Source organism: Balaenoptera physalus, assembly GCF_965194825.1.
Source record: "Balaenoptera physalus genome assembly, chromosome: 7".
Lineage (NCBI taxonomy): Eukaryota > Metazoa > Chordata > Mammalia > Artiodactyla > Balaenopteridae > Balaenoptera > Balaenoptera physalus.
In genome coordinates, this window is record NC_138886.1 from 111,371,372 (window position 1) to 111,385,425 (window position 14,054).

Sequence of the window (14,054 nt, forward strand, 5' to 3'; positions counted from 1 at the left end):
TTATTTGGTCTTGTAGGTTTTTACCTTGCTCCTTCATCTGTGACATATTTTTTTCCATCTCATTTTTTTTTTTTTTTTTTTTAATGAGTAGGATTGTGTTCCTGTCTTACTGGTTGTTTGGCCTGAGGCTTCCAACACTGGAGTTTGTAGGCTATTGGGTAGAGCTGGTTCTTGGTGCTGAGATGAGGAGCTCCATGAGACCTCACTCTGATCAATATTCCCTGGGGTCCGAGGTTCTCTGTTAGTCCAGTGGTTCGGACTCGGCTCTCCCACCCCAGGAGCTTCGGCCTGACCCCAGGCTCGTGAACCAAGACCCCGCAAGCTGCTGGTTCACTTTGGGGTTCTCCCGCCTCCTTGGGCATCAGAGTCCCCCACCAGCAGCCGGCAGGCGCCCTAGTTGTGGGGAGACTCCAACTCCGTGTCTTCCCACACCGACATCTTGACTTCTCCAGGGATGTCTTTTAAATTCTTCTTTTTTTCTTGATTTGAACAATTGAGGAAATATAGTTTTGAAATATTTTAGGAGTTAAACACTTGTGGTTAAATATTTTTAAGACATATCTGCTATTCTCTTTGAGCATGCCCAGTGGGTCCTTTTCTGTATATAATGTGCAGAAGAAGTACAGCATCTCTTACCTTCCCTTTAAGGAGCTCAGCATATGGGAGAGATGTTCACAGTAATGAACTTGGAAACATATGTGACCTTCCCACACACACCTCCTGTCTTTCTGGGTGCCTGATCTGCTTTTGTGAGGGTGAGGACAGTGATGGCACACAGCGAAACAGGGAGTATGTGAGAATGCTGTATGGGGTAGGAGTTCACATTCCCCTGCAGCACTGACTGCACAGTAGCTCATTTGCCCCCAGGAGGTTGGTCGGCTTTTGTACCTTGGAGGATCTCTTCCTTTTATGAATTTTCAGACTGTTTCTATTGCTGGTGTAAGTGTAACTGTTGTTATAGATGAATGTAGGAAAAAAAAGGATTCTAAAAAGTAAAGTTGGTTTCATTACGTTGGGGTGTGGGGCTGGTTCCATCTTTTCCTTAACTTCCCTTCTGCTTCTGTTATATAAGGGTCAAACACTTGCTTGGCATGGGAAGGTAATATAAGACCCTAATCCTTAAGAGTTAAACTGTTAGTAAGGGCATTTTAAAGCACTGGCAGCTTTGTAATTTGGTATATTACTGTATTTTGTATCTGAAATATCAGTAGAATTTTTTGTCTACCACAGCGGACCGTCTCAAAGGAGGTTGGCTCTGCTCTACTCTTTGGAGGGATCTGTTCTCTCTGGCTTGGCTTTGTCTAATCACTGGCCCAGTGATGTCCAGTCCTGCCCAGTGAGTAAACATATAAAACCAGTTTAGCTGGCTGATGACTAGCTTTAAGTAAGTCAGTGATGATTTCAGGGTGTTAGGGAACTGTACACATGGACCTTTAGAGCCTTATACAATGGCTGAAAATTTTCATTTGTACGTACAGTTCAGCCTGTGGACAAGTTGGTAGAGAACTGTTGAAACAGATGAAACATGGTATACTGTGTTTCCTTTCAGCATCTACATTGGAAAACGACTCAGCACGCCTTCTGCCAGCACCTACTGAGGGAAAAGAAGAGCCCTTGGGAAAGCGTGTGACTTGTGAAGTGGTGTATTGTCACAGTAGTTTATTTGAACTTGAGACCATTGTAAGCATGACCCAACCTACACCCTATTTTTACATATCCAAGTTCCAGTAACTCTCAAATCCAGTATTTTATTCAAACTCTGTTGAGGCATTTTACTAACCTCATTCCCTTTTTGGCCTGTAAAACACTTCAGAATTTCCTAACAGAGTTTACTGTTGTTTAGAAATTTGCAAGGGCTTCTTTTCTGCAAATGCCACCAGCAGATTATAATTTTGTCAACAATGCTGTTGTCTCCTTTTAGTACCACCACACTTAGACCTGCATCATTCATGGTATAAATTTTACTCTTGCAAGATAACTCCCATCTTTCTCTTAAAGCAAGACCAGGTTAGCAAATGATATAAAAGCTTTGATGTTTTTTTTTTTCCAAGACAAAGGCAAGCTTCCCTAAGCTTGAATTTATAGTTATTAAAAAAAGAAAACAAAAACAAACAAAATAGGACACAAGAAAAAAAAATATCCTGGGCAATAAAAAATTATTTTAAACCAGCTTTGGAGCCACTTTTTGTCTAAGCCTCTTAATGGCGCCTTTTTATTTGTAGGAGGCAAGCTATATAAATGATAGGTATAAAATAGAAGAACTAGAATACATCAGCAGATTTTAATACTAGTATGTTATAATGGTGTCTTTTCTATGGTGTAGAATCTTTATTTCTGGTAAGGAATGTCTCAGGCCTAGAAATCTATGAAATTGCTTTGGGGACCTCTGTGTGTGTGTTTGGTATTTTTATGTTTATTAGCTGCATGTGAATTTTTCATGACTGAATTTTTTTCTTTCTTTTTTTATTTTTTTCCTAAGAGGCTTTGGAATGAGTTCCAGTTTGTGGTATAAATACAGGCTTCTTGTTTTAGGAAGCATCACTTACACTCTGAAGCCTTTAAACTCTGAAGATAATTGTTTCAGAGTTATTTCAAGCACTCGGGCAACTTTGAAAACCAGACTTGGGTTGTGGGAACAGTTGACAGAGTTCTGAAGAGATGCCATTGGTTTTCTTCTGCTCTCTCCCTTTCTCATGTTTACTGTACAACCTGCCCAAGGCGATTTCTGTGATTGTGCAGGCGCTAGCCATTTCCTTCTCCTGTAGCCATCTTTTCAGTTATGTTCAACTCCTGAAGTTCCAGAACACTCAACAACTTCCTCTTATGATATACTTTTTGGTTCATTTCTCAAATGTGAAGCTTTAGGACCAAATTGTTAGAAAGCAACAGACTTACCAGTCATTTCAAGTAGGTTTATTGGCTTTCCGAACACACAGCATGATTCTGAAGGATACTATTATATGTTTTATATATAAATAATTACTGTTTATGGTATAAGCATTGAATATTTAGAGAACCATTGTTAATTTGAAGGCTAGCAATCTATTCAGTAAATAAGGAGTATCAGGTTGACTTGAATAAAAGCACTCTGACCACCAGGTTTGCTAGTTTGCAGAAACTCTCTGAGTCTTTTCTCTCTCACATGAAGTTTTGTAAAGTTGATGTGTTATAGTGGAAAATAACATACATATTAAACAAAAAAATTAATTTCTGACTCTCTTTTTTCAAGAATGTAGCTGGCTGTCTTTAAGAAAGATGATATATCCAAATAGTCTTCTGAATTCTTTGACTATGTTTTTCTTTCTAGATTTTGGTGTCTAAATAATTTTGGACATTTTTTTATTATTCCTTGTTTCTATCTTATTCACAAATCTGACAACACTTGATTTGCCTTCTGTAACCTATTTATTTCAAGTCTTCATATTTCTTTGGGAAGAAAGTCAATCTGCTGGCCCGCTGACTTTGAAAAGCCTGAATAAAGTTGGAAAAGCCGGTAAAGTTAGGAGAACTAAAGAGCTAAACTGTTTTAATATACAATTTGTATTACAGTTGGTATCATGGGAGGGAAAAGTAAAATTATACTTAAAGAAAAGCAGCTTTTTACAGGCAACACATTACTCTCTTTTGAAATTCAGTAGTAATCCTGTCAGGTGTGTGGCTGAATTTGGGTATATTTGTGGTTTCTTTCCAACATTGAAAATAAATTTAGTCCTGCCCTTTTTCTTAAAATAGCTGTGAAATTTTGGACTATTCCTTAAAACATGAATACATGATGACAGTAGAACTTAATCATAGGATGAAATCATGCAGTATTTATTGATAACCCTAACATCTGGGATAAATGTTTATGTTCCTACCCAGATTTGTGTTGAATGGAAACAGATTGTGTGATTGGAAAGGAGAATTCGACAGTTAACAGTTGACATTTTTAAGATTAATGTTTAGAAAGCTTTACACCTGTTTACAATTTGAGGACGAAAAGGCAGTCTTCATTTTTCTTACGTTTGATGAAAACTGGCTTAAGATATTTGTAAATATAATCAAGAGCAAAACTGCACAAACTTGCACATGGAAAAGTGCAGCAAGTTACTTTGATTGCAGTAAAAACATCTACTATTCTAAAAAATGAAAACTGAAGACTTAGATGAATTTTCAAGTGAACCAGTTGTTGAAATTATCAGAATTAACTGAGCCAAAGTGATTATGCATTCTTCATCTATTTAGTTAGCACTTTGTATCATTATATACAGTTTACAATCCATGTATAACTTGTAGCTACCAACATTTTGTGCCATTAAAGCTCTCACAAAGCTCTTTCTGTCAGTACGTTATTTTACATCCCGTGTGTTGCCTGGGAGTTCAGGGGAAAGGAGGCCTTACCTGTCTACATACACGTTTTCCATAGTTGAGTTCCTCAAATCCTAGAGGACCTGCCAGTGTGCCAGTCACATAGGCGTGGACGATATTCCTGCCCTCCTGAGGCTGCCACACTCGGGGGACATCCACCACGCGATGTAATTATTTATCGTGTATGAGGTACAATGGGGCCATAACCATCAGAGCATTTGTTCTGCCAGAGGGCATCAGGGCTCACAGAGGAGGGGGTCTATTGAAGGATGAGTAAGTGTTCAACAAATGCAAAAAGGAATTACAAGCATGCCTGCAGCTGACACATGTGAAAATACATTCTGGAAATAACGAAGCTCACCGTGGCTGGAAAACAACGGTGGGTAGAGAGGACACTGAAAATGTAGTGAAGTGTTGAACCAAACTGAAGTTTACATGCCCTCGGGGGTTGAACTTATTTGGCTAGTCATTGGGTTACTTTTGAGGGGTTTATTTAAAGCAGGGAAATGCTTTAAGACTTAAGTTGTAGATGGTTATGAAAGAGTGAAGCAAAGAGAACCGGAGGCCAGGAGACCTGTGAGTTCTCTGAGGAAGGAATAGGAGCCTGCCCTCAGCCGTAACCCTAGGGATGGGAAAGGTGGGCCGGGGTAGATTTGGGAGACAAAGCCGAGTCAATGGTAAGGAGATGGTTGAGAAAGGAAGAAGGCATGTGACATTAATGTGACGATGCCATTAACTGAGAAAGTGAGAACCAGAGGAGGAATGGAGTGGTAGGGGGAGAGAAAGATGATTTCAACTTTGAATACATTTGACCTGGTTTGAACATAACCAGCAGACACTTCTTAAATAGAACTAGAACTCAGGAGAAAAGTCTGGAGTGGAAATGGAAACACTGAGACACGCATGTGTATTATATTTGAAGATTTGGCCATGAGGACAGATGAGAGAAGTCGGCAAAGTAGTGGGGAAGGGCAGCATTTGAAGACTGAGCAGAAGAGAAGCTGGAAAAGGTGAGTGATGTAAATAGTGTGGTAGGAGAACCACTCCTCCCCAAAAAGAGGTGGTAACCAATCCTGTCCAATTTAGTGGTTAAAGAGGGTGAATTGAAGGGTAGCTTTTGAAATGGGCAGTTGAATCACTGCTGATCTTTGCAAGAGCGTTTCTGTCGGAGCAAAAGAGGGGTCCCAGGTTAAACTGAATTGGGTCAATGAATGAATAGCAACTAAGAAGTGTTGACTTTTCTTGGTCAATTTGGAGATGAAGAAAGTGAAGGGGAAGATTTCCCAGAGGAGACCGGTTGGTAGGATTGTTTGCTTAGGTTGGGATATAGAGAGAGGAGGAATGAGTTTGTAGGCTAAGGAGGAAGTGCAAAGGGAAATATTGAAGATGCGGGGGAGCCGATAACAAAGTCCTGGAGGGAGTAGGCAGGATATATTAAGGACTCAGAGGGGAGATTTACCTTGGAAAGGGGGAGAGGGACTTTTGGAATCACTCAAAATTCACAAAACCCAAATACTTACAATAGGAAATAAAGAGGTAGGTGAGAAGAGGTGAAGAGAGATCTGTGAGGGGGTGAAGGAGCAGTAAATTGAGGAAATCCACATCTGACGGGCTCCGTTTTCTCCATGAACACTAGGTCTTTGAAGATGAGGATGGTGGTGGAGGCTGAAGGAGGTTGGAACTGTTTTCCATCAATATCTCCTGATCTAAAAGGAGCCAGAACTAAAGCTGAGACTCTTGGAGCCTTTTAATTGCTCTTGGCATCTTTCCCCAGTGTACCTTGATGTTGAGCAGCTTTGAAGCCCAGACCGGGCTCTGCCACCTTTCAGCCTCGTCAGTGCTTTTGCGATTTCAGCTGTCTTGGATTAAACTAAATGATCTCTTGGGACTTTTTAATCCTATAGTTGCTGTCAGTAAATTACAGTTCAGTCTAAAAAGCAGGATTGAGAATGGCTGAATGATGAACATCTTATAAGTATTACTTTATATTTGTTAGTGGAACAAGAAAGCGTGTTTTTCTGAGCGTCTCCTTTTTTTTTTTTTTAATTAATTTATTATTTATTTATGGCTGTGTTGGGTCTTCGTTTCTGTGTGAGGGCTTTCTTTAGTTGTGGCAAGCGGGGACCACTCTTCATCGCGGTGCGCGGGCCTCTCACTATCGTGGCCTCTCTTGTTGCGGAGCACAGGCTCCAGACGCGCAGGCTCAGTAATTGTGGCTCACGGGCCCAGTTGCTCCGCGGCATGTGGGATCTTCCCAGAGCAGGGCTCGAACCCGTGTCCTCTGCACTGGCAGGCAGATTTTCAACCACTGCGCCACCAGGGAAGCCCCTGAGCGTCTCCTTTATGTCTCTTGGTAAATGGACAAGATAACAAACCAGAATGCAGAGGAAAAGCTATAAATTTTGGGTGCTGATGAGCGAGGATTCCAAATCACAAATGATTTAAATTTTTAATCAGTTTGTAAGCCCCATTCCTGACATTTAAACTTTTACATGTTTTAGCCCTGGGATGATTTATTGTACCTCTGCTCTACGAGGGGTATGAAGTTCAAAGTCATAATCACTTTTCTAGATTAATTATAAAATTTAATGAAATCTTTGGAGTTGGGAGAAAAATTTGTAAAGATTACCATGTCATCTACTTCATTTATTATTATTTCTCACTTAGAAACACAAATATAAAGGTCATGAAATTAGCCAGTTTATAAATTCAAATCAAGGGAAAAATAGTTTCCGACAAAGGCCTCATTTCTCCAGCTAAGACAGAAAGCCCTCGGTCAGAAGTCAATGGACAGGGCTTCCCTGGTGGTGCAGTGATTAAGAATCCGCCTGCCAATGCAGGGGACACGGGTTCGAGCCCTGGTCCAGGAAGATCCGACATGCTGCGGAGCAACTAAGCCCGTACGCCACAACTACTGAGCCTGTGCTCTAGAGCCCGCGTGCCACAACTACTGAAGCCCGCACGCCTAGAGCCCGTGCTCCACGACAAGAGAAGCCACCTCAATGAGAAGCCCGTGCGCCGCAACAAAGAGTAGCCCCCGCTCGCCGCAACCAGAGAAAGCCTGCACACAGCAACGAAGATCCAACACAGCAAAAAAAAAATAAATTCAAGTCCTATAAATAACTGGAAAGAGCTTTTGAGCTGTTTCCAAGGGTTTTGAATAAGAGCTAATGGATGGTGAAGCTGCTGATCAATTCTTAGACTTCGAAATGCAAATTTGAAGTTTGCCTAAGTGAAGTGAGGCTGGAAACTTGGGGTGAGGGGAGAAGGGTTACAAATCACATCAGAAATCATTTGCTTACCACTTAGTAAAAGATACACCCCCTGCAGTTCGTAGCATTTTTTGAAATGCTCAACAAACAAAAACGTCTTTACTTCCTCAACCTCGATGAATTTGACTTCCACTTAATGTCCTGTCCTCTACTTTCACTACTAGCATGAATATGGAAAAACTGTGGATATATTGAATAAGGAAAGAAACCACAGATTTTTTTTAAAAGGAGCTCCAAAAGCGATTCTGCTGCATAGCCAAGATGTGGACTCACTGACCCACAGGTACATAGGAAGGATGCCCACAGCTACAATCAAGGCAGATCTCTACTGGACTTCGGGCCTATGTATCCAGCTACCACGGGCATTTTAAACTTCTTATGTCCTTAACTCATCTTGCCCATCTTTCCTGCTGTGTACCCATCTTCTTATGTTGTCTGGGAATTACACAAGTATCCCTTCAGTTGCCCAAACCAGAAACTTGCCAATTACTTCAGCCTCACGTCTCCCGTGGCTGTTTCTGCCAGGCCCTTCTTCATCAGGCTCTGCCCATCTCAGCCTCACGTCTCCCGTGGCTGTTCTCCACTCCCTCCCCCAACACAGGTCAGACGGAACAGATCTTCATGCTCTTCTAACTCCTGGCCTTTGTGAATACGGTTTCCTCTGCCAGGATAGCCCTTTCCCCACCCCTCCCTCTCACTCTTCATTTTTCAGGGCAGCTCAGCGTTCATTTCCTCTGAGAAATCTTCTTTGACGGCTGTCACACACACTCCACACACGAGTGGACTGAGTGCCTCTCCTGTAACCTCCCGGAACAGTTGGCATTTACCTCCATTGTGGCACAGTTCACCCTGAAATATGATGGTCTTTTTCCATGTCTTCCGCCCTCATAGACCTTGAGACGCTCTAAGTTAAGTCCTGTATCTGCTTTGTTTTCCACCATGTCCCAGAACTGACGGTGCTTGTCACCACATGCATGCTAAACATAGTGAAAATTACTGAATTTTGTTTTCAACACACACACACACACAGCTAGTTTCAGCCTAGTTTTATTGAATTTACCTGAAGTGGAATAGCAGGTATTTGGAGATAACTTAAGAATTCGGAAGGACTGAACTCTAGGGAAGTTGCATAGAATGGCAGCAGATTTTTGAAAAACTTCATTTTGGAGAGAGAAGAGGAAAATGTTTAAAAAACACTTAAGGGAAAGAACAGAGCTTGTGGAAACTTGAAATCTGAAGCAACATGGGTCAAACTGATTATTTAAACATCTGGTTAAACCTAGAATCTTCTCTTGTATCCTAGCTAGTGTGCCTTGTGAGTTCTGTGTTAGAACTGTCACATGCAAAAGCAGCTCTGTGTCATCACTGATTTTAAAAATGGGATTAGAGCTACCACAGGGGTTGGCTTGCATAATGTTAAACGTGGGACTGATTACTTTTCAACTTGTAACATTGTTTACGGCTTGGGATTGCATTAGATGGCTTGAATGAGATGGCTGGCCATTGGAGGTGTTCGGACTAAAATTCAGCCTACAGAAAACGGTGTGGCAAGTCTGAGACTTTCTTTTGTAAAGGTTGTACTCCATTTATAGTTATTATAAAATATTGTCTATATTCCCCGTGTTGTACAATATATCCTTGTAGCTTATTTTGTGCATAATAGTTTGTACCTCTTCCTCTCCTACCCCTATATTGCCCCTCCCCTGCCACTGGTACCCACTAGTTTGTTCTCTCTCTCTGTGAGTCTCTTTTCTGTTATATTCACTAGTTTGTTGTATTGTTTACATTCCACATATAAGTGATATCGTACAGTATTTACCTCTCTCTGTCTGACTTATTTCACTTAGCATAATGCCCTCCAAGTCCATCCATGTTGCTGCAGATGGCAAAATTTCGCAAGACTTTTAAAAATCAGTGTTTCAACAAGTTGTCTCCACTGCGTGTTGAGGAAAACTGCATCTGGTGAGGATATTCTTTGTGCTGAGCCTTGTGGTTGCTGTTACTTGATAGAGTCCTGTAACAGGTAATTTTATAGATGAAGGAACCAGGGCTCAGAGGTCTTAAATAATTCGCCCATATCACACCATTAATAAATTACAACGTTGAGATGCCAATTTAAAGCAAAATCACTTTCCAGGGCTCTTTTTATTTTTTTTATTTTTTATTTATTTATTTTTAAAATTTTATTTATTTATTTTTGTTGGCATCGGGTCTTAGTTGTGGCATGCGGGATCTTTCGTTGTGGCATGTGTGCTTCTCTCTAGTTGCGGCGCGTGGCCCTGCGGCATGTGGGATCTTAGTTCCCCGACCAGGGATCAAACCAGTGTCCCCCGCACTGGAAGGCAGATTCTTAGCCACTGGACCACCAGAGAAGTCCCTCCAGGGCTCTTTTTAAATCAAGCATCTGGGGTTTCTTAGTTTTTCTGAAATAATTCTGAAGTGTCCATTTATATCCTGAAAATCACAGCTTCTGACCAAAACATTAGACTTCTGCAATAATTAAATTTTCTTGAAAATACTTGTCAACTGTTCTAATGGTAGATCTAAGAAATAACAGAATCAGATCAAACCCTAGGCAGTATTGTCCGAGTGAGTGGCATATTTTGTTATATTTGGCAGCACTAACAATCCTTGTGCAAAGATAAATTTTAAGCTTCAAGCCATCCATTTGGGCATCACCAAGTTCTGCTTCATGAATAAATCTGAAAAAGGAAACCCATACCCATTTCAATCATTTCTGAAAGTTAATTTTCATATCATCTGTGCCTTTATCCATGTGATAATGTTCCTGCCAAAGAATCTATATTTTGGGTGGGTTGTGATTCAGGCTGAGAACAGTGTGAAGAAAGATGGGTGGGATGGGGGAGATGGGAGGGAGGTCCAAGAGGGAAGGGATATATGTACACATATAGCCGATTCACTTCGTTGTATAGCAGAAACTAACACAACATTGTAAAGCAGCTATACTCCAAAAAAAAAGAAAGAAAGAAACTGTCAGTATCACTGGCTTCTGAAACATTGCCGTGTTAGCTATGTGATTTCATACACAAATCACTGTTTGGGGTGAGGAGTAAGGGGCAAGGGAAGGATAGGAGGTTGGAAGGAAATATGAAAACTTTGGGGGAGCACTTAGCATGGGCCAGAAATGGAATCTTGAGCTCTTACATTCTTTAATCCTCACAACAGCTCATGTTGTTGCTCTTGTGATTTTACAGAAGAGAAAATCTAGGTTCAATAAATGACCCAGATCTCACCTATGTTTTTGCTCATAGAACAACTTCTGAATCCCTTTGGGTTTTAGTCTCTAGCTTGGTGACCCTTAGCTCCAGGTGAACTGTCCTTCCCGTAATGCACACTCCCCGGTTGCTGAGTCAACTTTTTATTCTTTGGTGGATGTGATTTTTTTTTTTTTTCTAGTGGGAAAATCAGCTATTAATGCAGTGAGCACAGTCTTAAAGGAATTTCCAATATCAACAAATGCAGTGTTTTCCAAACTTTGGTTTAACCTTGGTGATTTTTGCCATTTAAATGTAAGGTGAATGTGAATTTTAAAAATCATTCTCTGTAAGAATAAGGGCTCTTCAGTCCACAAAGGCACCTATGACCCTTTTGTTTCATGCATTCTTTTTAACCAGAGAATATTCATGGTGTACGTGCTCCGTGCCAGGGACTGTTCTGGGACGCCAGATTAATAGCTGCTGCATTCATTAGTCACCTCTGACTAGTGGATGCTGGTATAGTCTGATGCACATGGTGTCTATTAAAAAGTTCATTACAAGTGACAGAATCATTGAGAGTGCTGGAGAGCCACTCCTCTGAACTAATGAAACTGCTGAACCCCAGGCACTACATTTTTCTTCTTTTTTTCTTTTTAACTGATGGTCATTTATTTTATTTTTTTAAGATTTTTATTGGAGTATAGTTGATTTACAATGTTGTATTAGTTTCTGTTGTACAGCAGACACATTTTTTTCTTTTTTTTTTCCAGCCACGCCCCCATGGTAGGCAGGATCCTAGTTCCCCAGCCAGGGATTCAACCTGCACCCCGCGTAGTGGAAGCGCGGAGTCTTAAACACTGGACTGCCGGGGAAGTCCCAGCAGAGACAGTTTTCAGTCCTACTCCCAGGACCTCACTCGGCAGCCCCTGCCGCTGCCAGCACCAAAGCTTCTTCTGTCCCAGGCGCTCGCCCTTGGAGCCACCACCATTATCTCTGCCTGAAGGAGAGAAGTGACTCTCCCAACCCTTTCCTCTTGTGTGATCAGTTCTTGACTCTAAATCCTCTGTCGATGTGCCTGATGGGAGATGCTCATGTCCTATGTACAGGAGAGCCTGGTAAAGTGAGTGGAGCTGGGGATGGTCTTTCGCCTTCCTGCCCCTCTCACCAGGATTCACTAAATCGTTGATTCTTCCAACACAGAAAGTTGAGGTGCCGAGTCACTAAAAGGAAAGGCAAATGTCATCTATGACTCAACGAAACAGACGTGGAACTTTCCTTCTAGCAGGGAAATAAATAAATACAGTAAGTCTCCTACATACGAATCAGTTCCTCTCAGAGAGCACGTTCGTAAGTCCAATTTGTTCGTTAAGTCCAACAAAGTTAGCCCAGGTACCCAACTAACACAATGGGCTGTATAGTACTGTACTGTATAGGTATATGATACTTTTCACACAAAAATAAAGTACACGAAAGCACAGCCACTTGTAGAGGACGCACGCACGTGACAATGTACGCCAGACACATGAACTAACTTACGTGATTGGACATGCGAATGCACGTTCACATCTTTGAAAGTTTGCAACCTGAAGGTTCGTATGTAGGGGACTTACTGTAATTGTACAAGTCATTGCCGTAAGTGTTAAGAAGAAGAAAAGGAAACTTTGAGAGCCTATCATATGGAGATTTAAACAAATGTGAAGGAGCAGAGGAGGTGGCCTTAAACCTCGCCCTGGAAACTGAGAAGCAGCTGCAGGAAGAAAAGGGTGAAGGAGGCCATTCTAGACACAGGGAGCAGCACAAGCTCTGAAAGTCAAAGAAAACGTGCGAACAACTGAAAGAAGGTCGCAGTGATGTGATTTAGAGCACTGGGGAGAAACTGGAGAGGCAGACAACAAACAGAGTATGCAGAGTCTGGGAGGCCAGGATACTGACTGTGGACGTCATTCCAAGAGTTCGGGGATGTCATTGAAGGATTTTAAACAGAAAACCAACAGGCATAGATTTGCGTAATTAAAAGACCACGCTTTTAAACTTAGAGAATGAACTTGAGAAAGACATGAATGGATGTGGGATGAAGAGATTACAGTGGCTTTGTTTTTTTTTTTGGCCATGCCACACAGCATGTGGGATCTTAATTACCTGACGAGGGATCGAACCTGCCCACAGCCCCTCCTCACTGGAAGCGTGAAGTCCTAACCACTGGACCGCCAGGGAAGTCCCTATAGTGGCTTAAAACAAAATCTGTGGTTGTGGAGATGGGGGAAAAATGGATTTGAGGAATATCCAGGAAGTGAAATCAGTGGGATGGAATGAATGATGGGCTATGTCACCCAAAGATGAAAAGGGTTACTCTTAGGTTGCTACCAGGTGATGGTTCCATTTCCTTAGGGACAGCAAGTCTAGTGGTTCGGAATGAGATTGAGGGCTTGTCAGATAACCCAGCAGACGTGTGCACCAGGTCACTGGATAGATGAGTCTGGAACTCAGAGGAAAGAGCTGGGCTGCGGACACCGAGTTTGGTCTTAAACAGCAAAAGGATGGTAGATGAAGCCGTGGAGGAGGTGCTACGGTGTAGAGGGATAGAGTGAAAGGGAAGAAGGAAGGTCTAGAAAGAGCCCCAGAAAATGGCAACACTGAAAGATTTGGACAGAGGAGACGCTAAAAAAGAGGTTGAAAAGGAAGAGCCAGGCAGGAGGAGGAAAGCCAGGAGTGGGAACCGGGAGAGGAGCGTACTTACAGAGCCGCGATGCCAAACGCTGTTTCAAGATCAGTTTACAGGGCTTCCCTGGTGGCGCAGTGGTTGAGAATCCGCCTGCCAATGCAGGGGACACGGGTTCGAGCCCTGGTCCGGGAAGATCCCACATGCCGCGGAGCAACTAGGCCCGTGAACCACAACTACTGAGCCTGCACGTGTGGAGCCTGTGCTCCGCAACAAGAGAGGCCGCGATGGTGAGAGGCCCGCGCACCGCGATGAAGAGTGGCCCCACTTGCCGCAACTAGAGAAAGCCCTCGCACAGAAACGAAGACCCAACACAGCCATAAATAAATAAATAAATAAATAATAAAAATAAAGGAATTCCTTTAAAAAAAAAAAAGCATATGTCACTTTATTAAAAAAAAAAGATCAGTTTACATGAGGGACTGCAGAGCATTTGCTGGTTTCATCAACATGGAAACACTGATAGGATCCACAGCCCCACTGGAAGGTGGCTGGCAC

General features: G+C 42.1%; 1 protein-coding gene and 2 long non-coding RNA genes across 6 annotated transcripts in view; 1 reads left to right on the forward strand and 2 right to left on the reverse strand.

The window, feature by feature from the left end:
- The window catches only part of BNIP3L (BCL2 interacting protein 3 like), a 28,772-nt gene extending 24,462 nt beyond the window's left edge, over positions 1-4,310 (forward strand). For all 4 annotated transcript variants that reach the window (XR_014265561.1, XM_082469054.1, XM_082469053.1 and 1 more), the window contains one exon: positions 1,550-4,310. Coding sequence is in view for 3 of the 4 variants with exons in the window: in XM_082469054.1 (XP_082325180.1) it covers positions 1,550-1,630 (81 nt within the window). In the remaining variant the exon portion in view is untranslated. The remainder of the gene's footprint in view (positions 1-1,549) is intronic.
- The window catches only part of LOC309664125, a 764,383-nt gene that overhangs the window by 142,363 nt on the left and 607,966 nt on the right, over positions 1-14,054 (reverse strand). The gene's annotated exons all lie outside the window — the stretch shown is intronic.
- Positions 1-14,054, reverse strand: part of LOC309664117 — a 125,926-nt gene that overhangs the window by 3,060 nt on the left and 108,812 nt on the right. The window lies entirely within an intron of this gene.